The sequence below is a fragment of the Lichenostomus cassidix genome, chromosome 2 (assembly GCF_008360975.1).
Source record: "Lichenostomus cassidix isolate B80296 chromosome 2, HeHo_3.0, whole genome shotgun sequence".
Taxonomy (NCBI): domain Eukaryota; kingdom Metazoa; phylum Chordata; class Aves; order Passeriformes; family Meliphagidae; genus Lichenostomus; species Lichenostomus cassidix.
In genome coordinates this window covers 43,659,712-43,683,440 of record NC_139482.1, presented here as the reverse complement: position 1 = coordinate 43,683,440, position 23,729 = coordinate 43,659,712, and the positions used below count along the sequence as shown (strand labels likewise).

General features: G+C 42.8%; 1 protein-coding gene across 2 annotated transcripts; it reads right to left on the bottom strand.

Moving 5' to 3' along the window:
• Window positions 1-1,053: 1,053 nt before the first annotated feature.
• On the bottom strand, window positions 1,054-22,219 carry BFSP2 (beaded filament structural protein 2). Of its 2 annotated transcripts, none has more exons than XM_085051283.1 (7): window positions 21,604-22,219; window positions 13,283-13,365; window positions 11,242-11,398; window positions 7,625-7,786; window positions 2,343-2,468; window positions 1,678-1,898; window positions 1,054-1,300 (listed from the first exon to the last, which is right to left on the bottom strand). In XM_085051283.1, exons 1-7 carry the CDS (start codon window positions 22,057-22,059, stop codon window positions 1,297-1,299), a joined length of 1,209 nt encoding a protein of 402 aa, XP_084907409.1. In that variant the 5' UTR covers window positions 22,060-22,219; the 3' UTR covers window positions 1,054-1,296. The 2 variants fall into 2 exon arrangements, with proteins under 2 accessions (XP_084907409.1, XP_084907408.1); XM_085051282.1 differs by having other exon boundaries at window positions 1,056-1,300; window positions 2,343-2,474; window positions 21,604-22,216.
• Between the last annotated feature and the right edge of the window lie 1,510 nt (window positions 22,220-23,729).

The following is a 23,729-nucleotide window of genomic DNA, read 5'->3' as shown; positions in this document are numbered from 1 at the left end:
TTAAAATCTAAGTAGCTTTCTTAGCTAATGTTTCAACTGAAAATCAAGGTAGCTATAGACTGCCTCTCATATATGCTGTATGCCGTTGTGTCCTCTAACATATGCCATTTCTCAGTAGTCTTGGAGTCCATTTAATGAACTGTGTTTTCACCCAGTGTAACTGCTGATCTTCTAAGTCCCAATCCAACAAACACATGTATAGTTAACTTCATCCCTGTGCAGAAACTTGTGGTGGTAACCAGCCATCTGCCTAAAATTTGTGTGATGGGAGCTAAGGTTCATTATATTTCTCTGAAAATACAAAATCCATCTTGGCATTTTATGTGACCATACTGCACATGCAATACAGTGAGGTTATCAATGTTTAAAGTATAGAAGAAAAGTCAGAAGTGAAAGATGGCAAATCTTTTTCATAGTGATGCCATCAAAATACAGGAAACTACCTAAGGTCAGCCAACAGGTTGATGATATGTGGATTCCTGTTGAAAAAGAAGTTTGGCCGACCTGTCTTGGAGGGATGTTGATATCAAGAAAGATCAACGATATAAAAACAAATATAAAAATATATCAATATCTCAATATATCAAAAAGTATCACATTTGCTCAAACTGACACCCTGGCTTGGGCTCTCAGTATACAGTAAAAGGATGTAACCTGGACTGCAGACTGAACTGCTGTTGCTCTCCTGCACCTTCAGTTTCTCCAGAAGTTTAGTCTGGACTTAAAAATGTGTTTATAAAGTACTGTTGGGATGCTGGGGTTAATGATTCCGCTGGTTTGTATATTACAAAATAAATCCCATTGAGTTAACAGTACGCTTAACTTCTTCAGCATTGTTTGAATTAGATTTCACACTAATGAGCTGATGGTCTTGTGACACAACAGAGCACTCACTGTTTCCATGTGGCTGCTGTGTGCACAGTGGAGGGGTAGCTCAGTCTTGATGTATTTGTACTGTGAAAAGAAAGTTTACTTGCTGGGAAATGGAAATGTTCTTAATCCAACCCGCTCCAGCTATCATGAAAAATACTGGAAGGAAAGAAAAAGTCAAACAAAAGCCTGATATTCTTTATTTTTATTATAATTTTAACAACATGAGTAAATTGAAATCTGTAAGCAAAGCAATTACATGAGGAGGGTCTAATAAAGTTGTTCAAGCTACAACCTACTTTGATTGTTGAATCAAACTGAATAAAGCAGGCTGCTTTGATGGGTTTTTAGCTTCCACGAACATATTTGGCAGTGACATCTTTTGCTTTAATGGCAATGGTCTTCTGTGGGCTGGGAGTTTCATAATCAGCTGTAAGTAAAAAAAGAGATCAAAATAAAAATTGGTCACTACTACAAATAGGAAAATTGCAGAAGCAAGTACTATCCTCAGTTCAGCTGGTGAAATCTCACCAGTTTTAGCAGGATTTGATTATTGTAAAATTCTGCTCTTGTCTGAGCAGAAGAGCAAGTCAAAATCTGTGGATCAGATTCTCAGAGGTTCCAGGACTTAGGGTGAGTAAGGATCTTAGAAAAGCCCAACCCTTGCTGTGTTCTTCCCCTTTGGCAGCTTTTCCAAACCAACCATCCACCAGCCAGCCTTATGAAACATGAGAACCACCCCAGTCCTCCTGCTTCCAGCAACCCCTTCCCACGTAACATGTTCTCCATCCCTTTAAGGACAAGTACCTGCTTTGCTCTCCATCCAGGAGGCAGTGATATGCAGCAATGTCTTTCTCCAGCTGTTGTTTGCTAGTCAGCAGATTTTCACGATCCCTCTGCTGCTGCTCGGTTTCTACTTTGATTTCTCCCATCTCTGCCTCCAGCTTGGAAATGACAGAGCCTAGGTTCTGCAGTTCGATGTCATGCCAGTGCTTGGCATCGTATAAAGAGTTCTCCAGACCCCTCTTCTGCAAGGGCAGGACAGCAGACAATAAATCGGTCAATTTTCATATGCTTCATAGTCATTTTTATTCCGGTTTGGCCAATATCTCTATTGACTATATATTTTGAGAATTCCTTTCTTCAGATATTTTGATATTAGGTATTATCATTACAAAAGTTGAAGTACTTTTACAAGGTGCAGGTATTCATCACGTTGTCAAGTACTACACTACCAAGCAATCTCAGTGAAATTATTATTGAGTATGAATACACTGAAGATTGAAATTTGGAGCCTGGTTGTCAAATATGGGACACTTAGAGAACTATAACAATCAAGAAAAGCCCAGAAATGTCTGGCATCACTAGAAAATGGGATTCATTCTTAACTGCGCATCCCAAGATGGGAATGCTCTCAGAGGGTGTGTTGAGTTCGCACAGAATACACCCCCTGAAACCCCAGCATTCCTTACCAAGGTTCTCAAAGATTCAGTTTCTGCTTGCAAGCTCTGTATTTTGCAGGCAGTTTCGTGGAACTCGGTTCTGAGGCCCTCCACCAGCTCTTCCTCCTGGGTTCTCACGGCAGCCGTTGTCTCAGCCTGTTGCTGGTAAAAGAAGGCGACTGTCATCACAACCTACGCAAATTATGGTTTAGCTTCCTTACATACCAAACTGACAGTAATTTTTTCACAGTTTGTGGCAATTCTGACTCTAAGTTTAATTCCTGTATGTTAAATCCCTTTGCTGAACAATTCTGGATACTTCTTAGTGTCAAAATTATCATAATTTCTAGACATTTACTGTAAAATGGCTTACGCACACAAGTGTATATATTTTATCCATGTCAACAACAGCTGCTCAGAATTCATACTAGTATGTTTAAAATTATCTCTAAAGAGAAAACATTGATGTAATTGTTCATTTTATAGCCATACTATAACATTTCTTAAAAAGTTGGATGTCTTCACTTAGTCTATTATGCTTCAGAACTATTCACACCTTAATTTTTCACGTGTGATTCTATGAGTCAGATAGCAAGTCATGCCACAGGGGTCAAAAAATTAATTTCTGTTAATTAAGTCATTGTTATGCAATTTCCTGCTCTTTTGGCTTGTGGGGGTTAATATGTGTTTAGTTCAGGTTCCTTAAAAATAGGTGAAGGAAAAAGTACCTTAGTAAAAATAAAATTTCTATACTTTTTAATAAGGGCTGAGATCAAGGTTTTCCAGCCCAGAGTTCTGAGCTCTCTAGAAAATACAATTCTTCAGTCAAAACCTACATTTCTTGTGGTTGATGCTAAAATTAAACAATGCAAAATACTTCCATCCCACTCTGAAACTTCATCTTGACCCTGTTCTCCTTTTAGATTATGCATTCTGATATTTTAAAAGTAAGATCAAATTTTAAAAAATCTGGGACATGCACCAAATTTTTTTTTTAATTGAACCATCATCCGAACCCCACACCTTGTATATTGTGAATGAAATAGCCTCAGTGGAAAAAGGTCATTTAAGTACAAGTTAAGTCTCAAACATAACTTGAGATTTGGGAACCTGTGTTGCAGAGAGCTGAATTTCAATCCAAACACCAAACCTGTCCTTTCCAGCAAATCGCACAGATCCTGTGTATTCTAGAGATACTTTATTGGGTCTTGTGCTTCAGAGAGACATAATTCTACCTCACGACTCCTGGTGATCCAGTGATCATAGACCTGCCACTCTGGAGTAAATTGTGTCTCCTAAATTGTGTTGAGAGTATAGTCTGCACCTTCTTAGGTCATGAGGACCATAAATGCCTCTTTTTAAAGTGAGGCACAGGGAAGGGAAGGCGCCTTTGCATCTTTGTTTAGAGCCTGCACCCATTACCAGAAGCCTTTTACATTTACCCTGCTGGTGGCCCAAATGCTACCTATAAATCCAGCTTGCCCTTACCACAGGTGACACTGAAACCCCTCCAGGAGTACCCTAAGCTATGAACCTGACATTTGTGGTGTGAACGACAGAACAGGCAGATGGAGTAGATGGAGGTGGCCACATCAGGTCCTAAATACTGAGGAGGACACAGCAAGTAAGCACACACCGAATGTGCTCTAAAGGGACACACTGAATGTGCCCCAAAAGGGACACACAGGATTTCCCCACTCTCCTTAAAGGATTACCAGCCCCAAGAGTCCATGTGTGGGATGCTGTTGGGCATGACACTTGGCCTCAGCTTTGGGGTTCCTTCTGTAGAGAAATGCAGAAGGTCTGTGTGTTCTCTTCACTAGGCAATTCATGTTTTCCAGGGATTCTATTCCTGAGGTGCTCTGTAAGGGAAAGGCTATACATGTGGTGGCCACAAACAACTAGATTAATGGAGGGAGAGGGTGAAATAATCCTCCTAAACTTTTTCATGTTGATGCGTGAGTTTCCTTGGAATCTGTGGATTTTCAACATGTCAGTACAGTTCTGAGCCAAACATTGTGCATGAACACAGAATCCCTCATTAGTCTGTTATTCATGGAATCCAGATAATGAAAGAATGGTTAGGAATGGAACACCAACACCCAAAGCTGACCAGCATGGTATCTAAGGAAGGAAAGTTACTTTGAAAAGCTCTTGAGAATACTGGGAACATTTTAGCAAAGTAGCAAAAAAGGGACAAACAACTGGCATAATTCACATAATTTCTTCTTTTATGAGGACAACAGAGAAAGCTGTGTAACTGTGCAGGGCTGTGCCCTGTGCTCAGGCCAGAACATTTCCATGGATCAACAACTGGTCAAGAGACAGAACATGAAGAGGAAGATTAAGGTCTAGTTCCATTAAGACAGAAGCTTAACAGCTTGATACCTCAGGATCTACTGCCTTGGGAATGAAGCATGAGCTAGAAGGATTTATGGATGACAGAAAACAACACAGATTAGCAATGAGCAGGGTTGGATGTGTGGACTCAAACTACATGAATGAACAGCGCACCATTAAGTAAAGCATCTTTTCTGGGGAAAAATACTAAATAGTGTGTATGTCTTACAAGGGTTTAAATCACTCATGTCAATTTGGGCAAAGGTTTTGAGCGCTACACACAAAAAAGTGCACAGGTGAAACCAGTGGGCTTGAGTTTTGAGGTTACTCATCTAAAAAGGTCCATGTGAAGCCCTGTTAGGTATGGATTTAAATTGGGGTGTCTTGGTGCCCAAATATGCTTGAAAAATCTACCCAAGACTGCAAGTCTAGTCACAAGACAAAGCAAATGAGGCAAGGTAATGGCCAGAAAATAACAAAAATACTGCCCTCATGTCTAAGTCAGTGCTAGGACATCATTTGAAACACCTTGGTCAGAGTTAGTCACAGGTACGCCAGAGAGTAGGTACAGAAAAAAGAAATTAAAATATTAGGGATCAAGGAAAACCTTACAGAGAGACATTGAAGAAACTGGTAATGAAGAGCAAAGGAATGGAGGGAACTGCTCTCCTTCCTGTGATGTAGGAGTAAGGGCAAGTTTTTTGTGGTGTGGATAACCAAGTGATACAACTTAGCCTCAAAAGATGATATAAAACAACAGGCTTAGTTGATAAAAGCTAAACTCTTGTTATCTGTATACGCAGCAGTAATGTGAATAGATCTGTGTCTGTAGGAGATAAGGGACACAAAACTGCATAATCTGGGTTTAATTTGTGGAAAAAAAGCCCCTGGCATGTCATACCCAGAACCTGTGCAGAGCCAGAACCGATCTTTCCAGAAATCTGTGATATTCTGCTTCTTTGTTCCATTAAAAACCAAACAAAAACAGGAACAACTGAAACTAGTAAGAGCTTAGACCAAGATGGCCAAGTAGGGGTGGGTTGAGTATCAAAGATATGATAGAGCAGTCCAGTATTGAGCTGGCAGTTTTCTCCACAAACAATGTCTCTGAGCAGCTGAAAGACCAGATATTGAAGGTGTGAAAGAAATAGGAAGAAAGAAGTTGTAAGGGTGTTTTTGCACAGAAGGAGGAAGAACAAGCAGGACAGGAAAGTGGGAACACTGAAGAATTTGGTGCCATCAGAGTGATGCTAATTTTGCTGAAACCTGGCAGTGGGTCAGGAACAAATTTTCAGGGAAAAGCTCAAGAGGCTACTGAGGATGCCCTGGCTTTTCAGGGCTGCATGTGCTTTGTATGGAGGCACTCTCCAGGCTCGTGCAGTTTATTACTCTGTCACTCACTTCCTTTGAACTGTATGAGCTGAAAATCAGGCCCCACAGACTAACCTTATGAAAACTTTGCTTAGTAACAGTCTGGCATTCTAACAAACTTGAGATCTCTGGGATAAACCCCTCTGCTTGGCTTCTTGTATGTTTCCTAGCAATGTTGGTATCACTGTTGTCACAGGAATTTTATTCTTTATTTTGAACATTAACCCAGAGCTTGCACATATGTTTGCAAACATATTTCCTGGTTTTGTTGTTTTTTCTTGCTGTTTGCCTTTGATACTCCCTACACCTCTCATGGCAGCTCTTTACCTTGGAACAGGGAGGATGTATTTATATGGTTTTGCTGTGTGTTTCTGTAGTGCCGCTGTAGGTATGATTTCACAGAATCACAGAATATACTGAGTTGGAAGGGACCCACAAAGATCATCGAGTCCAACTCCTGGTCCTGCACAGGACACCCCAAGAGTCACATCATGTGCTTGAGAGCATTGTCTAAACCCTTCTTGAACTCTGTCAGTTCAGAGTGCTGTGGTTCACAGTGGTGCTGCGACCACTTCCCTGGGGAGCCTGTTTAGTGCCCAACCACCCTCTGGGGGAAGAACCTTTTTCTAATGACCAATCTAAGTGGCCTCTGACACAACTTCAGGCCATTTCCTCAGACTGTCACTGGTCACCACAGAGAAGAGATCAGTGTCTGCCCCTCCACTTCCCCTCATGGGAAAATTGCAGATTGCAATGAGGTCTCCCTTTAGTCTCCTCTTCCCCAAGCTGAACAAACCAAGTGACCTCAGCCACTCCTCATACAACTTCCCCTCAAGGCCCTTCACCATCTTCATTGTTCTCCCTATTTACTCTGTCATGCTCTGCCCTAAGAGCCAGCTCAGAACGAGATGGCTTCTAACATACAGGATCATCCACTGAACTTAATGCTTCAGCTCTGCAAAAATACTTACTTCAGACAGACACTTTGGAAAATGAGTGATCCTTCATGACAGAAAAAAAGCTGCATTAAAAGGATGTCTCAACCTCAGGAGAGGAGAATTCCTATTTAAAGGGAATGGCTATTATCATCACTTTTCATTTCTAAGTTAATATCTAGTTTTCCCACCACTGCCAAAGGAAACAATATCGAGGAGAAACCAATGGGGAGTCTGTAGTGTAGAGGGCAATGTGCTTTGGCCTCTTGATTTATAGACTCCTGTAAATTATTAAGTGGAGGAACGGCCCTAGTAAGAAAGGTAATAGCAGTGGCTTAACCTACACAGAAGGTATCAACTGATAAAGTTTGTTTTCCTTAGTCAACAATTAAGAACCCTTAAAAGGCTCCCACAGATACCTGTGATATGAGCAGGGCCTTTTCCACCAGTGCTTAACTCTGTGCATCCCAAGAAAGCCATTGATATTTATTTATAAGTGCATTCTCCCATGGACTCGGACTAAAATACTTTAGATTTTTAGTATCTTCTTTTGTTTCAAAAAAACCCTCAACAAACACCCAATCCTCAAAGATACTGCAGAATATTAGAGATATTTTGTGTTTGCTTCAAATCCTGTGATGTTGGAGTGGGTTACAGAGTGCTGACCTTGGTACGGAGCAGGGCACCTGTCTCAGCACGATTCTTTTCAATGTCTCTCTCCCAGTGGATTCTGATTTTTTCCAGAATGTCATCCAGGCCACTTCCCAGGGGAACATCAAGTTCTTCCAGCTGAGATCCAGCAAGCTGCTTGTATAATACCTTCACATCCTTGAACAAAAATAACAGACATACAGAAAGTGAACTGGACAATTGAATGGTATCTTCAGAGAAGCTCAAGGAAGAGCTCTTTTGGTGCCACAGACAGGATAAACAATTTGGTCCCAAAAGATGTCTCTATACTAATCATTTAGTGCACTGAAGGGTTTCTTTTTCAGAGGTGGGTTTGCCTTGCTTCTGTATGGGATCCCTTTCTGCAGATCTAGGGTACTGGAAGAGTTTCCCCCTTGGTGGAAGGAGACTGAAGCCTTGCACCAAGGCAGTGCCTGGAGCAGCTCTCTCAACAGTGGCAAGTTTCTCCAGCAACCAGTGCTTGACACGTGCATTCTGCACAGCTGGGACCCAAAATCACCTCAACTATGTTACCAGTAAAGCTGCAGTGTGGACTTTGGGCCAAGGAACTAACCGCTTACAGGATATCAAATGCTGCTCTTCCCTTGCTGCTGCACCATGTGGGAGCATTGGCATGCATTTCCTGGAAAATACAGGATGTGCAAAGCAGTAGGATGTCTACAGCCTCACAGCTTGTGTGAGCCATGTGTGTATTTTATGTGTGTGCACGTTAGATGAAGAGGACTCTCCTCTGTGACAGCATTCTGTTCCTTCTTTACATATAGGTGCTCCAAAAAAATGTAATCAGTAGAGAATTAACAGGTCTAGAATTGCATGCTTAAAGGTAGCAAATCAGTTGTACATCATGTTCAGGAACATGAGAATAAATGAGATTTTCACATGTACCTAAACTGTCTGGCACTCCAGTCCTTTTACATCAGTCTGTTTAGTTGTGTTATCGACACAAAAAAACAGGTAGTGTAAAAGCATCTGGGAATTGTATTTGTAAGCAATGGCCCCTGACAGTGACAATACTGGAAAAAATGGGTGGGAATTATGTGAATTATGAACCTGCAAGAATGCAAACCTCAAAATGTGCCCACTCCAAGTTCACATAAGCTTCACAAGGATTTGGCATGAATTTGCTAGTGGGAGCACCAGTGGAAAGAAAGGTTTGAATTAGCTCAGAAATTCCTTGGGACTTTGTTGTGCCAGAGCTCAGCAATAGTTTCTTCTAGCCTTTATTCTGTCATTTCTCTTAAGCAGCTTCCCCTGGTGGTACTGCCATGGGAAAACCAGGCCTGTGCTGAAGTGGTTCTGCAAATGCTCAGGTACTCCCAATAGGTAAAGAAAGGAGCATCTCTCCACCCTGCAAGGGCTCCTTTCTACCTACATGTGGATCAAGAGGAGCTGTTGGAAAGCTAGTGTTCTCATTATGCCATAGCTACAGACAGAGAACAGCATCAGCACCAGCTTTTCTGGTTCACAGCAGTCATTGCAATACTTGGAGGTTTAGAGGGGACCTTGTTTATTTCTATCCATTTTCTCTTTTCCCTCTTATATAAAACAACTTCCATCTTTCTCCTACCATGCACTGGTGTTGAAGCCACTGGTTATTTTCTGCAAAATGCCAGCCTTGTGATTAGACTGATGCAAGTAGGGAGATGGTGGTTCAACCTCATCTTGGCAAGACAGTGTTGCTGAAATCTTGTGGTTGGAGGAACAACCAGTGAGAAATGAAGGTAGCATAGTACCTTGCTTTCATGAGCCATCACAATTCAAGCTCTATCTTACTTTGAAGGGACCAGCACAGTTGCTTGCTGCCCCTTATGTGGGATTAGTAACAGCATCATATTAAAATCCCCATGGAAAAGATGCTGGTTTGTGTTCAATCCTGAAATGTCTGCTGAAGGGGGTAAACCACATTCATGCAAATAGTGTTGGTGAATGCAGTGAGTAAGTGGGAAAGTATTGCAAAATTGGGTAGTATGGGCTTCCCTTCTAGCTGCCTGTCTGTGGTGGTGCATGCTACCCACCCTGCTGGGCCTTTCTGTGGTTCCAGGAATTCTTTACAGACCTCAGCCTTAATCAATCAATGGCTCCTGGCCAGTTAAGCTTTCCTTGAGCTTAGCAGGAACACTGTTCCTAGGAGCTTCTGTTGCCTAACAAACTTCTGTTGCCTAACAAAGGAAGGGGACAAAAGATAGTCAGCTAACCTAGGATATCCTTGGAATGTTATTTGCCTGAATCACAGCCCAAGTGGAACAATATTTTTGTTACCAGACTTCTGAGGAAAATTCCAGTATTTATCATCTTGGATTACAGTCAGGGTGGAGACTGACAGATGACTGGAGCCAATCATCTTGTGACTCTATAAACAATGGCTCCTTTGAGCTCTCCTGACTACGGTGAGCTGTGAGCAGCAATCTCCCTTTGACTGGGACACCTCTTGGAGCTCGCAAACACTCAAGTTTGCAATAACTAGAGAACTGCTGCCAAAAGCTGATGGTGGGGTCTGGGATACCCCCACTACTCCTCAAGACTCAACCTTCACCTGCTGAGAGATGCAGAAGCATCTGACTTGAGTGTTGCACTGAACTTGAAGGAAATTTTTAACAGGCACCTTTGTACATACTTCATGTCTTTGTGTTTGAGTGTGTGAATTGCTTTAAATTCAAGTATAGTATGAATACTGCCATCCCAGATCTGTAGGAAATCCTATTGGATCATTTCGTAAATGTTAAACTAGTCAGTGATCAGGTGCTGACAAATCCTTTAGGTATAAACTATTGACCAAGTTTGAGGTTAAGTTTGGATTCAGCTGCACCTAATCTCCATCAGGAGTTTAAAAAGCAAGGGGGGTCTTCCCTAAGCCTCATGAGAGGAGCTCTCCTAACCCTTTTGAACCCTTACCCTTTAGCACCTTTACCCTTTGCATAACCGATTTCCATGTAAATCATTCTAGATTGATTCTAATCCAATTTTCCTATGAGAGCTTCATTATATAGTAAGTAATAGAGTGAACTTTGCTATCAAACTTAAATTGCATTTCCACAACTCACATTAAACCTGCTTTTGACAACACCTTTGATGGTGATTCTTTAAAGCCACCTAAACCACTCCTTCATGCCACTGTCCCTGTGACTTGCTTCAGTGGTGTGCCTCTCAAGAGAGACTCAGTTTTGGGAACCAAGCACCTTGCTAAGCCAAGCAGGGTATTTTCAAAAGAACCTGATTAATGCTCAACATTAGTGCAGCAGGACCAGAGATAGTTTCCTGCACATGCACTTTCTCCTTCCATCAGATCTGGCTGTTGAGATGCCCACCTATGTGACTGGGCATGTGGTGTCTGACAAGAAATGAAGTAAAGGCATCTCCTCCGTGTCACATTTATCAAATGAGAAAGGGTTAACAATGTAAGTAATTTGATAATGCCTCAGGTGTTAGTCCTTTGAGTTAAAGGTGAAGAAAGAAATAGGAGTAGGTTTCAGGAAAATCCCCCCACCCAGACACGGCAGGTGGAGTTTTCAATGCTTGCTTTGCACTGGACGTATGATACCAACCCGATGAAACAGGCACACATTGGCTTTGCCGTGTCCCAAGTCTGGACTTACTTCTTCATGATTCTTTGACAGCAAAGTTAGTTCTTCCTTCATGCTTTCTATCTGACTCTCCAGATCCATTTTAGTTAAATTAGCATCATCAATCACTTTATATAGGGAATTAATTTCATCTTCCACTGCCTTTCTGAATGGCTGCTCATTTTCATACCTGCGGAGGAAAAAACCCAAACCACAAAATTCAACAGAGCAAAGCTCAGCAAGTAAAACCTGTCTTTTTTTTTCAAATGACACTATTTCTACTAATGAGCTAGTGTGTCCCAGAGGCACAGAAGCACAGACAATATACTTGGCTCTCACCTTGTCTCTCTCTATACTTAAGTTTAACTGCCTGAAGTACCCTGTCATTAATTCAGAGTGTAAGAAAACAGGCCACGTTAGCAGTATCTGCTACAATGGTTATCAACCTGATAGGATTCCAGAATAAGCACAGAGAGGCTCATGATCTTGCTGGATCAGATATTTATATGCAGTATCACTATGGGAGGCTTTTTCTCAGCTGCCTTGGCTGTAAAATGAGAAAAACTACTGACTTCTCTACATAAAAACCTTTTAGAGCAATGGTTAAAGAAAAACACACATCAAGCATTACTTTTACAAACAGACATGCCAATGGAAGTGTGGTCTGTGTTCCAGGGTCCTGGCCCATCCCTAAGACCAAATCCCTGTAGTATCAAAATAAAGAGAAAATTTGGGTGGTTGGTTTGTCAGCTATAATGGCTGTTAGAACAAATGGCTCATTTCCAAACCATGGCTGTAATGGTAAGGACATTTTGTCAGGCAGTTTCTATTCCACAACACTGCCTGCTGCATTGCTCTTGTTTGTACATTTTTATTTTAGGGTTTTCATTGAAAATGTGGATTGCATTGTGAATCTTTTTGGGTGGGAGACTTTTATGCCAAACCCATCCAACCTGGGGACCTGGTGGCCAGGAAGGTTAGACAGGAGGGGCTGGCAGGTTAGTTGGAACCCCCCTTGGTAGTCACCTTCATCGCTGGGAATTTAAAGCTTGGGAGAGTGGCAGCTGATCCCAGTGAGAACCAGGAGCTTTCACTATGCCATGGATTGATTCAACATTGTTTTTGTTGTGTAGACTGCTTGACCAAGTCAGCTGACACTTTTAAAACATATTTTTTCAAAGCTACTTAAAATATGAGTGTAACTTGCTGGATGTAAAGCCATAAAATGAGTATCTCATAGTGGTACCTTTCAGAAATAAAACGCAAACTTTAGAATGATTAACACAATTTGGTTTTATGATTAAATAAAATATTGCCACAGAGAGAGAAACAGAAGTTATAGGGATGATAAAAACCATAGGAAATAAAAATCAATCAGTTTGAAGTATGGTTTGTGTGTCAGAGCTTGCAAAAAGCTATTTGTAAATGAATGAGACCATTATGAGTAAAAAAAGCTAGAAGGAGCATGTCTCCTGAGTAAAATTTAAAGAGCTTCATGCGCTCATATATGTGAATATCAGGCTTTTTAAAGAGAAAGACAATAAAAAAGTAGTTTGCCAGTATTTAAGATCTTCTTTTACTACTTATTTTTCTCAGTAAATACAAGGAAAATCAGCGCAGCTCATTTCTGTTTTCTTGTCTAACATTTCCACCTTGATGTTTGTAGTGGTGCACTTCTTGCTTTTGAACTGCTGTTACTCCCAAAAACACTTGTGTGGTACTGAATTACAATCAAATAGCACATGAAAGTTTGCCTTTATAAAAAGCCAACTCAAATTTGAATGAATGCTGATCTCTCAGTGAGCGACCAATGTCTGCACTAAGATAAATGTCTGTGTTGAGACTAGCTTGTCATTTTGCTTATGCACATTTTTGGTTACTATAAATCTTCAAAATATGCCAAAATTATATTAGCACCATCATTACTTTTATCCCAAATCAGGGTGTTGAACATGAATATGCAACTTAAAAAACAAGCCCATTCTGCTCCCTAACATTACTCCCCTACAACACAAATGTTCACCAAGGCAAAGTTTCAAAGAAAGTGGCCAGCTAGGTGCCACCACAACACTACCTGTCTTTAAAATCTTCAGCACAGGCTTGAATATTCTCGGTGTGCAGCATAAGACGAGCATTTTCAAGGACTGCTTCACCCACCTAGAAGAAAGATACAACAGAGCTCAAGAAATGAAGAGCTTCAGCACATGTATCTTAAGCAGATGTACAGCTTTGATTCTGAAAACAATCCTTTATCCTAAAAGTGTTCTGTTCAAGTGACTCATTCCAGATAATTTAATCAATTAGTTTTGTACATATAAATTCACAAATTCTCTGCAAATAGGCTGTAATTTGTCATCAAACTGCTCATCGTTCCTTCTAAGCACTCATCTTCTTGTAGAAACACATTTATTCTGATCATCAGCTGTTTGCAAGGGGCAAAATTCATTGCTGTGCACAAGGTATTTTCACCATTTAAGTCCCACTTATACTTTCTAGATACAATTTAAGCAGCACTTATGCAGTTCCTATTCTACTTCCCATATCAGCAGTCCTCTTCAGGGTCGTCCTCCTCAGGGAGCCACGGAATACTTGTTGCTCATGCCGCCTGCGAGCCCTCCTCAGCTCCCAGAGCGTCGCTTTCCTTCTCCTATGGGATCCTCTAGGCTCTTGCGATAGATATGAGACCTGAGAAGCAGGGCAGCCTTCAAAGATTATTACACTGATTGGAAAGATCGTGCAAATCAGACTGTGCTATCATTGCTATGGCTCTGGGCTGGATCTCTAATGTCCAAGAGGCACTTGAGGGGTAAGCAAACATGAAAGGCTTGTGACTTAGCTGCTTGTTTTGATTCAGGAAGGTTATATAACACAATAAAAAGGGGGAAAAGACCACTGTCTGCCCTGGAGTCACACGTGCACTGAGCTTGGAGGTGACTAAACACATGCAGAATTCAGTACCAGGCTTAGAGTGATCACCTCTGCAAGTAACTACCTGGGAGTTCCAGTCACCCCTTGATCCAGGCTGTCACTCTGGAAAAGCTAAACTGAACATTTCTTTGGTGTTTTTCAGGAGACACCTATGAAGATTTGCAGTTAAAACTAAATCACCACATGAATAAGATCAGATTTTTAAGCTGGCCAGAAGAGTTATTGAAGCAGAAAAATCTTTCCTTAGATAATTAAGTTTGTAACTAAGTAAAATTTCAAATCACCCAAAGCATTCTGTTCCTCCAAGGTGAAACACACCATGCAAGGTGGAAAAATCAAGGCTGCATCCAGACGAGTTATCTCAAGTAGATCTCAAGTGGAGTTGTTGCTTTATGTTCCCTCCTGCTCTGAGGCTGCTTGGTGATGGAGTGGCTGTGGGTGTGCAAGGCTGAAGCATTTCTAGGTGGTAATTAACATTTACCCTCAAGAAGAGTGGCTTACTGTTCCAAATGTCTTACAAATGTTTGGACCAACAAATGTATAATACCTGCAGGCATCTGATAAGGAGCAACGTGGAGAAACAACCTGTTCCTTCACTACCCATTATGTCCATAATGGATCATGAAGTTAAAAGCACTCCACATCTTTTCAATCTGATGAGGAACAGGAGTTCAGAAAGTGGTTTTCTTAATTCTCACCTACTGTTAGGAAAAACCAGGGAAGGTGGCTGTGGCTGGAAGCCTGGGCTGGAGCTTGTTTCATGCCATTGCATGGGGAACATATTTTTATTAACTGTGGGATTTCTTGGCCAATTCCAACCGGTATGATAGAGGGCTAGGCCATCTCAGAGACACACAGTTCTAACACATTGCATGAAAATAGCATCTAGACAGAGGAGAGAGGTCCTGTAAATACTGCCACTCAGGGGAAAAAAAAAAAAAGAAGCCCCCGTTTCGGCTTTTTGGCTGAGAAAACTAGGGAGCGCAGCAGAAGCACAGAAGTCAGAGATGTCATGAAAGCCACAGGGTGGGCAAAGAGATAATCTCTCACCACACACCAGCCAGCCTTGCTGTGCAGCACATGAGTACAGAAGAGCTCTGTGTACTCATTTGCACACAGAACTGGCTGCTCTTCATTGTTCAACCCCTTATTTCCTTCTCCCTGATTTTTTGCAACCCCACTTTACCAGCACTGCCCTAACTCCCCAAACCCTGGGTTGTCCATCTATGTCCATCTGTTTCAGAGCAGCTGAGCAGAGCTGGGACTTTGGGGATGTGCTGCTACTCTGCTGTTCTCAAGTTCACTTGCACAGGACACGAGTTTCTCCTGAAGGATGGGGAAATGACATTTAGTTTTTATATGGCAGCAGCACACAGGTAGAGGGAATTCTTTGACACACACTCTGAAATCTTGGTTGCTTTGTTTTTCTACCTTTTTTTTTCTTTTCTTTTTTCCAACAGAAGTTATTTTGTCTTCCTGCCAACTCATACATGTGTGGATTTTCACAGAAGCTTTTATTTTTTCCTGACTAAGTCAAGGAGCAGAAATGCTGCCCTGTGATTTGCCCTGCTCTGTTGGAACAAACACGTTTGCCTCCGGCAGGGATCCCGAGCAGTTACAACATCTGACCTAAAGTCTGATGAAAATTAATGTCTTTGAGGGAATTGGGAACATTCTGTGAGCAAAAGTAACATCAAATCCTGTGAGCTGCACAGTGGCACTCAGAGGCATGTTAATAGTTAAGTTTAGAGGCTGAATCTGGTGTAAAATGGTGTAAAATGGCTTTTGGGCTGCAACAAAAGCAGAAGCAGGCAATACCTGGTGAATTGCTGCTGCCTGGATTTCTGAATCTATACGAAGACAGACTGGTTTCTAAAAGTGTTTTTCATTAGTGATTTTGTGGATTTATTGAGGCATTTGAGGTGACTTTTACCCATCCCACAGTGGATGTCTTTCCCATACTCCTGAGCCTTCAGTCAATACCCCAACTCTCCTGTTCATAGACCAGCAGCTAAAGTCAAAGGCTCAGTGAGAAAGTCCAGGGCTTTCCAAAACTGCACAAAAACCTGAACTCTGCCATGTAAGTAAATATAGTACAGAAAAAACCCCCAAACTAATGTTTGGAAAACTTCAGGGATGAGTGTTGCAATGGAAACCAGCAGGTATCAACTTTTCAGCCCTCCTGGAAATCACCTGTGTGCCCTTTAAATCTGACTGAACTTGAAGGGTAAATAATTACATTAATGTCTTTGTAGAAACCATGTTTCCTGAGAAATTCCCTCTGATTTGCATGAGCTGTGAAAGCCCTTTCTTAGGCTCCAGAAGAAGAGATGTAAGTCTTCCATCTAGTGGCTCTTTTGTTTGATCTAATTCTCCTATTAATCAGTAGCTGGGTGAAAACACCCAGCATTATCGAGACAGATTTGTAGCCGCTTTGCTGACACACCTACTAAAACACATGATGCAGCAGTTCAGGAAACTCCCTTCTTTGTGTCCATTGGAAATGAGAGGGTTTGCAACCCAGCAAGCACTTAGACATTGCCTCCTCTGCTTGTAAAGCAGAAGGTCATGCTGTCCTGCCTCAAAGGGCTTCTGGGAGGCTTAAGTCACTGATGCTCATATGGCATTTAAAGAGCCAAAATGGGAAGAGTTAAAAAAATGCAAATATTATTACTAATAATGGCTCCTTTCAGTCACACTTTGTCTTTCAACTCTCGGATCTGTGATGCACATACGCCTCTTGATCACGAATTTTTTCAGGACTTGAACTAACAGTGAGTATTCATGGTATTAAACATCTTAATTAAAAAAACAGTAAAAATTTTCTTTGATATCATTGTGATTTTATGGACATGAAAATGCGATGTTCATTTTTTGGGATAAAAGTCTCATCAAATTCTGCATCATCATGCTGGCCCATTTGCTGGGTTACAACTGGAATCAAGGATAAACAGCTGCTTCAAGGAAGCGGGCAGATGCCAGACTTGATAAGTGTGATGTGATATAGACATTTACAGGGAGAATTTATCCCTTATCCCTGGTGACAGGCAACTTTTGATTTTTAACAGAGATTTGGCCGAGTTTGGCATTGCAAGATTTACTATGCCCTTCAAAATCTCAGCTGTACTTTATCTGCAGCTTTGTATTGTTTTGCTATTCTTACAAAAGTCCAAATCCTTTCCGACTGCTACTAAATTCATGGCCTCAGGTGTGGTCCGTGATAATGAAGCTCATGGTTTAATTATTCATGTAATGGAAACTTCTCTGGCTTTTAAGTTCACTTCAGTTAAAGCAAATGCCTCCACGGAGAAAGATCAGAAGATGCAGATCTAGTCTTTCCTTCCACACACTCAAGGAAATAGTTGATACCAGACCATTGCCTCCAACACTTTTTAATTCACAACTAAAATCAGGCTAAAAGCCACTGCCAAGCAGTAAACTCTTCATGTTTTTGGTCATGCTTTCCATGTTGAACCTTTTCTCAGAGCCTGAAGGAGGAAATGTCAAAGGCAGCAAGAGCAGCATTTGTTGCATTGCCTCAGGAAAGGTAATACCTGGAGAGAGGTTGAGAAGATTGATGTGCCCTTTGCTGATTCCTGCTGCATCCAGGGAAATTCGACTCCATTTATACATCAGATATTTTACAAGTACACAGGACTGCACCAAAGAATGGTTCTGAAACCAGGAGATACCTCTTGAAGAGATGATCTGTAAAACTGTATTGTTGTCTAAGCACAAGGAGAAAACCTCACACCCTTCATAGCTACCTGTGAAGGCAGCCCAAATTTATGCTGTTGGAGGTGGCTGAGAGAACATAATTATAACTAATTCACTGCCATCCTCTGTAGGGCAGTTGATCAATCTTTGTGCCATTTTGTGGGAGTTTGTTGTACCCTTAGAGGAGTAGCAGAGTGCTATTTCACCCATTTACACACACTGATCACGCACTGTCTTGTGCTAGATTGTGTCACAAGAAGCACTCAGCAGCTCCCCTGACCCTGCATCAAATAAATTAGTGGGTATGAGTCCAAATGTGGCAATTCCTCAGGCTGTTAGACCTGTGTGTTCTCCAGGCTCAATATCCACACTCAGTAAATGCTGAAAGTAAGGCCAAGTGCAAATAAAAGTAGCTCTGTAGAAAAAGTCTGGAGGTCTTTCAAATGCTCCTAACCAAGCACATGATGTCATGATCAGTCACAGCAATGATAAAATTGGTCCAGGATGTTGATTCCTTCTCCTGCTTTTGTGTTTACTCCTGTGATCTGAACTGCACTACATGCCATCTCATAGACAAAATAAATCTGCGTCTCCCATGCAGCTGTAATTGAACAGTCGCAGAGGCTGAGCTACCCTCTTCTCTCCATAAACTCACTGAGACTGTTTCAAGCATCCACTTCTCCCAGATGCTGCCCTGTTCTCTGGGAAGGAATTGCCATTGCAAACAGTCTCCTATTCTGCAGAAGAGACACATTTGATTAGAGATAGGATTTTCCACAAGAAGACCGGGATGAAGTCTGGAGAAGAAGGGTATGCATAGGGTAAAATTTATATTTCTGTCATGAAATTGTAATTCTGTCACATAAATTCCTCTTGGCAAGGATTTTTCATTTCCTTCTTTTCCTGCAAATAGCCTCTTGCTTTGCGCCTGTCCCAATTAGTGTGTGTCCACCTGCTCTGCTAAAAGCCAGCTGCCCAGGCAGATAATTAGTGCTGCGAGCTGGAGAGTGGCTTTCCATCATTCAACTCCCACCAGTGATCCCCTGCTGCAGCCATAGCTCTGACAATTGCAAGGAAACACGAGTGCTTTTTCCCGAGGGATTCTCCACTCACACCCTCTGAGTCACTCGCTGACACGTTTTTTCCTAGCTCTGTGTTTGGGGGATATGCTGGCACGCAGTTGTTATTGCTGGGAATACAACTACCCAAAATTTGGGATGCTGGAGCACATCCCATGAAGGGCAGGAGGGAAACGAGACTTTGGGTCTCCTGGCATCTCTCCTGTGTCGCTGCAGAGATGGGCCTTTCACATTTCTGATTTTGGGACCAGGACAGTCCTGCGTGGCCAATTCTCATCTGCTCACTAACAGGGCAAGAGGAAAGGGCTTATGCTTAGACCCCCTCCTAATTGTATATTTTTGTTTGCTGCTTCTTTTTCAAAAACTGTTCCTGTCATGAGTGCTTGGGCTAAACCAGGTGCCTGCTCTAGTGGTTTTCTGCCCCAAAACTTTCACAGTTGCTTTGTGTGGATGGCACTGAGGGATTTTATGGCTGCTGGGCACCTCTCCCAGCTGAATCCATGGGCCTGGCCAGGAATCAAAATGAATACTCAGATTTTACAAGAAGCTGAAAATGGGGTATGCCATTCTTAAATAAATCAAGGTGGATATGGACATCTGTAGAAAATCTGAATATATTTACAAAAATTGCATCTAGGAATGTATCTGCCAGGTGTCTGTCATTTCTGCTACACCTTGCTCCTCAACACCTTTTACTTTTCCATTTGGGACATGTTGTGGCAGGAGGGTTCTGACTTCATGTGATTTCAGCTGTTGCTGCAGCAACTGATTTTGACATTATTTTAATAAATGTGACGAGTTGGATGTTGATGCTGACATAATTTTGTCAATTAGCTCCACGACGAATGAGTTAATTGGTGTTTGGGCTGGATCTGTTCCTCCTTTCATTTTTGGTTAAATGCTTAGTAAAAAAAGCAAAGAAATCTATTAGTCAGAATTGTGCGTAACAGCTTTGGATCATATCCGTGAAAGACAAAACCCACTAAGTGATGCCTCTTTTATTGATTTAATTGAAGCAATTCAGAAAATTTTATGTGTTCTCTGATGTGTTTTGATAGTTAAATAGATACGGATGATGTTAATCTTTTTCTCTTCTTTTCTATAATACTCACAAATGCTATTACTACATAGCTTTATTTTTCTGATTTTCATATAGGAAGAGCCCAACACAGAGGAAGAACCCAGTCTAGATTTCATTAGAGGCAAGGATGACTATAAATAAAGGTTGAAAGGAAAGCAGTTTGGACTGAAACATTATTACATGAGCAGGTTCATCTGCACTGTTACTGTTGGGGGTTTACATAAACAAAATCCTAAGGTGCCCGTGGTCCCACACTTTTGGTCTTAACCATAAGTCCCAGTAGGATTTAAAGGTGAAGTCTACAACTACAAAATAGGTCTCTCGTCTGGAAAACATGGGATGGCGACTGCAAAGGATTAACTCCCTGTACCCCACCAAAGTCCCCATCTTCCTCAGTGAGAGAATAGGTTTGAGCTATTGTGAGGATGGCTGTATGGAAGCACCCTGGGTTCAGAGCACCCCTTTCCTTCAGCAGCTAGTCCCTTCAGGAAGCAGTAATGTTGTTTGCTAATACAAAAGGGCAGCAACTTTAAAAGCTGATGCTTAGCTGGGTGTTTCTGCTGACATGATCTTTGTGCAACAGCTTATGCCACCACATACAGAGTTCAAAAAACATTTGTAGCTTTCTGGGAGAAGACCTGCCCTAAAAGTGCTGAGTAAAACTGGCCAGCCCAAGTTAAAACACACAACTGTCCCAGGCAATTTAAAGTTGGCTCTCAAGCTTTATGAAGACCCACTGATGGCATTTTCTGTGCCTGCACAAGTGCTGCTGGGAAGAGGTGTGCAAGATGCCAGACTCCAGCTCTTCAGAGCCCTGTCCACTCCCACTGGCTGGGAGCTGGGAAGCCAGGACTTCTGTGGGACACCAAGACCTCAGCAGGCAGAGCCCTGTGTTTGCTGCAAGCAGGACATTAGTCTGCAAAGCCTTACTGGTCCTACTGGTCAGCAAAAGGAACTCTTTCTTTCCATGAGGTCAATACAGACACCATTTCACACTCATATAATAAACATTTGTGCCATATGGAGAAGGTGGGAGTAATGTATGGTGGGGTGACAAAGGGAAGGAAGGGAGCCACTCATTTGTAGCCATGTAATTATTATTTTTAAATAAATAGAGCTTTTGAAAATGTTATTAAGCAAACGGGAATAAAGTAAAAATCTGAACTGCTGATTAAAAAAACACACAACGTGCTTGCATGTTGAAGGATACCCTAATTCAGTCCTAGCAGGTTTCTTTTAATAATTTTGATACTCAGTGTAATAACCCCAGATTTAAAAAAAGAAAAAAATTAAGGAAAAAATCCCACCCATTCTAATCAGCCCAGACTTTGGCGCCTTGGGGTGCATTTCAATCGCTCCCATGCGCACGATGCCTGAGGCAATTCTCCCGCTTAATAGGCATTTTCCACAACACACTGTGAAATGATAATGCTAACTATCATGAAGATAGATTTGCTACCCTCTGTCTCGGGCACCGCGCCTCGAAATCAGTCGGCTGCCGTGAGCAGCCTCGTCCCTCGGCGCTCGCAGTGGCCAATGCCGTGCGGCTCCCTCCCGCTCCCCGGCTGCCGGCAGCGCCCCGGCGCTCACCTGGTGGTAAATCGCCTCCCAGTTCTCCCGGAGCGCTCCCCAGCTGCCCACGCTGGCCGCCTTCTTGTCCAGGTAGACTCTGATGTGCTCCTCCAGCTCCTGGTTGACCTGCTCGAGAGCTCGCACCTTCTCGATGTACTCCACCAAGCAGCCGTTCAGGCTTTCGTAGGAGAGAGCCCTGCCCCTATCCAGCCCCGGGGCCAGGGGCACGGCGGCGGCGGAGCTGCGGAGACCCTGGAGGAAGACGCTGCTGATGCCCAGGGCTCTACGGGACACTCGGGTGCCCAGGCTGCTCACGCCGCCGGTGGGAACGGTGCCCACGTAGACGCCGGGGGGTCTCGACAGGCTCCCTCCACCGCCGACGCTCACCCGGCGGCCGGGCGGCCCCGAGCTCTCCGCCGTGGAGGTAGAGGGCTGCTGCCCCAGGAAGGACGACCGGCGCCTCGGCAAGGGCATGTTGTCGCTCCAGCCTGCCGAGCACCGCCGCTCAGCCCGGCCGCCTCGCCCCGCACTGGCGGCAGGGATGTGCCGAGCCCAGCAGGATGGGGCGGGCAAGGGATTTCGGCTTTGTGCGACGGCTTTCTGGAAAGGGGGGCTTTGTGCTGCCTGGGAGCACCCGTCACATTGTCCGGGCGGCTGCTGGGTCAGCAATCCCATTTCAGGCGAAATCTCCCTGCTGCTGCTGCTGCAAATGTGGCTGATGAAAAGCACAATGGTGTTTACGGGGACAGCGGGACGGGGATTCAGGACAATGTACGTGTTAAAATACCAGCAGTGTTTTCTGCGCTGACGCCCGGACGATTTCCTACCCTTATAGCCACAGGTATCCAGATATATATTACAAATGCATCTGCTTCTTACACCAGTGCTTGGTTCAGACAGAGTCTGCAGCAAGGCATTTCCCAAACTTAGCAAAACGCCAATCTCTGAGGAGTCAAATGGGCCACAACTGAGCAGAGCCAAGCCAGCCTTTTGCCACTGCAGAGCATCGAATGCTCCCTTGGCTCTGCTGCAGTTTCTGGGCTTCTCTGTGCTTTGGCTTCATCACCCAAGCAAGGCACAATCCCAGCAGATGTTATAGGGACAAGTACCCTCTAGTCCACACCTGCTCAGTCAGTTTAACTTCACATAACCTATTGCACTTTGTCAGTTCAACAAGGACATATTTCACTTCTTTGCACAATGCAGTGACAAAGTGAGGCAACTGTGAACCAAAAGAAACTAGAGACTTAGTGCAGGGAAAGGGGGAGATTTCCCCTGCTCTTCTTTTTATGCTGCTGTTCTTTAGCTGCTAGTGATCAGGTGGGTAGTTTATAGGTAATAATAAGTAGGAGGTGTTCGTGGTACAGCGTGATCCTTCACAATACAATGTTAGGTCCAGCTTTTTCTACCTACACACAGGGATACTTCACAGGCAGGATGCCATTCCAGTGTGGGATTACCGTGTGCACATCTTTGTAGGCATGATTGTAATGTGCTGATGTTGGGCATTGCCCTAATGCGGTGTAGGTTCGTGCAGGGGCAGTGGTGAGTCTTTGGCGAGACAGGATACAATCAGAAATCCCTGTCTTCCACTGGTGCCTAATCCTGGCTTGCTGGGTTGATGGCTGGAGTTTGTTTCGCTGCTTTTTTTAAGTTTGAGGATTGCAAGGCTGCCTAGAGTCAGGTCACCACTTCCAGGTTTTGTAAAGGCTGGGAACCATGCAGTATCTCTCAGCTTTGCAAATACTTTTGGCTAGTTTAGGTATTCTGCCTTTAGATTACCAAGCAAACTGTGCTGGTTAAATGCGAAGAATCCTCCAGTATTTCTAACAGAACATTTTCAGTGTAGTTTCTCTGTGTCAAACTATAAAATATGCCTTGCAAAAGTAATACCGTGTACAGAAAATGAATGTAATAATAGGGATCTTTTTTCCAAAGAACTGAATTTTGTTTTCTGTAACCTTGTTCCCTCTTTCCACCTCCCCCTTCATAAAAATGAAGATCCTTGTGGAATTGCTTCGCAATACCCTTAGGAAATTTTTTCTCTCCTATCAAACAATGGTTTCCAGGAGGCAGTTCAGTAATTGATCATGAGGGTCACAGATATCATATTGTATAGCACTCATCCCACAGTGAAAAATGTA

What these genes read in the sequence shown, in the direction of transcription:
- BFSP2 (XM_085051282.1), bottom strand. Translation starts at nt 22,059, where the DNA reads ATGCCCTTGCCGAGGCGCCGGTCGTCCTTCCTGGGGCAGCAGCCCTCT. An exon ending in GGGAGGCGATTTACCACCAG is followed by an intron (nt 13,366 to 21,603) that starts GTGAGCGCCGGG and finishes TCTTTCTTCTAG; the next exon opens with GTGGGTGAAGCAGTCCTTGA. An exon ending in GCTGAAGATTTTAAAGACAG is followed by an intron (nt 11,399 to 13,282) that starts GTAGTGTTGTGG and finishes TTTCCTCCGCAG; the next exon opens with GTATGAAAATGAGCAGCCAT.